This window comes from Perkinsus marinus, assembly GCF_000006405.1.
Source record: "Perkinsus marinus ATCC 50983 genomic scaffold scf_1104296971050, whole genome shotgun sequence".
NCBI classification, from domain to species: Eukaryota; Perkinsozoa; order Perkinsida; family Perkinsidae; genus Perkinsus; species Perkinsus marinus.
Genome location: NW_003202242.1, coordinates 2922 through 4380, shown reverse-complemented (window position 1 = coordinate 4380; position 1459 = coordinate 2922). Strand labels below are relative to the sequence as shown.

Below are 1459 nucleotides of genomic sequence, written 5' to 3'. Positions count from 1 at the left end.
AAGCACATGTTTATGATAGCATTTCTGCTGTGGGTTGAGGGTCTCGTCGATCTCTAACGATAGCATTGAACTAAAAGTCGTCTACTCCTCAGACACCTCGGCATTTTGAAATGCTCGTGGTGTAGTTGTCAACCCGTTTGTTTTGTTTGTCAGGGTTTCTTGTTCCGGCGGGAGTTCTCCTTCACGCTGCCTGGGGATATCTACTGCCGATATCTGTCATTCCATGGTCAACATGATTTCAGAAAGGCCTTACTAGATCGAGTGCCGGATAAAGTAGCCTCCACTCTCGGCGCATCTTTATCATCCGCATGCGTTCTTCGCGTGCTCTGGCATAGGGTTCACTCGTGAGATTAGTCTCGTGTCTATGAGGGTATTATCCTACGCTGCTATATCCTGGTATTTCCATCAGATTGACATTGGTGCGGTATTCAATATTCCGCCCACCCATTACCAGCAGTTTGGCCTCACTGGCGGCAGTGGTGAGTGCAGCGGTTGAACCCATCGCAGGGAGCGAGTCCTTATACAGGTGGAGGGTTCCAACCTCAGCAGAGGGAGTTGGTGTTTGATATTGATATGGATGATTACGATGAAGTTCGAAATTGTTGCAAAGGCTCTAGTGTAGGTGACACTTAGGGATATGGTCCTATTACCATATCACAACTGAAATGAGCATTCACACTGACCAGTTTGTGTCGCTGTGTAGATATGCAAGCTATGCTGGACATTCATTGCCTGCGCTGTGAGGATATTGAACAGAGCTCTTAGAGACGACTTTGGCTTCAAGCATATCCTGTTCGCATTTAGCGGCCGAAGAGGCGTTCATTGTTGGGTGTGTGATGAGGTGAACAGTGAAGGCTTCTACTGTAGTCGTCGGAAGATTCTCTTATCGCAGACAGCGAGGAAGCTCAGCAATGAGCAGAGGTCGGCAGTAGCGGAGTATCTCCAATTGTTGAACGGTGGAAGGTACGGGTTTCTCGAATTTTAAGGCGATGTTAGAGGTGGCTGAGCTCCCTCTGTTCTCACGATAGGAAGCGGTCCTTCGCCTCGTGATTGTTGTGGTCGTTAAACTAGATTTTGAGTGCACGCTGAAGGATTTGGCGCAGGTGTAAGCACATCCGATCCTCTGCTCAACAGCGGCATCCTCATGTGAGGAGAGGTATTGACATATGTCGGAAATATCTACTAATGCCCGAGGTAGTAGAAGTGGGGCAAGTTGGGTAGGCCCTATTGGAGCATGCTCAGTGCGGTCTGCTTGAGGGTCAAAGGCTCTTAGACGCCCCGATGGTCGAGGGCGGAGATAAGAATTTACTGCAGAAAGTGGTGAATACGGTGATACCAGCGACTGATCCGGTTGGCAGAGGGGAGGCTAAGAGCTTTCTGTCGTCTAAGAGGAGTAGTCGGGAGGTAGTGAGGGCTGATAAATAGGTACTTAGTACTACTTCAACACTGATGTTGATGT

General features: G+C 48.8%; 1 protein-coding gene across 1 annotated transcript in view; it reads left to right on the top strand.

The window, feature by feature from the left end:
* Positions 1-153: 153 nt before the first annotated feature.
* Pmar_PMAR022820 (conserved hypothetical protein) overlaps positions 154-1459 on the top strand; it is a gene marked incomplete at both ends in the record, with an annotated part of 1652 nt that continues 346 nt past the window's right edge. Inside the window, 7 exons of the mRNA XM_002767174.1 lie at positions 154-273; positions 410-461; positions 527-618; positions 704-841; positions 893-969; positions 1104-1194; positions 1222-1404. Of these exons, the coding sequence (XP_002767220.1) occupies positions 154-273; positions 410-461; positions 527-618; positions 704-841; positions 893-969; positions 1104-1194; positions 1222-1404 (753 nt within the window). The remainder of the gene's footprint in view (positions 274-409; positions 462-526; positions 619-703; positions 842-892; positions 970-1103; positions 1195-1221; positions 1405-1459) is intronic.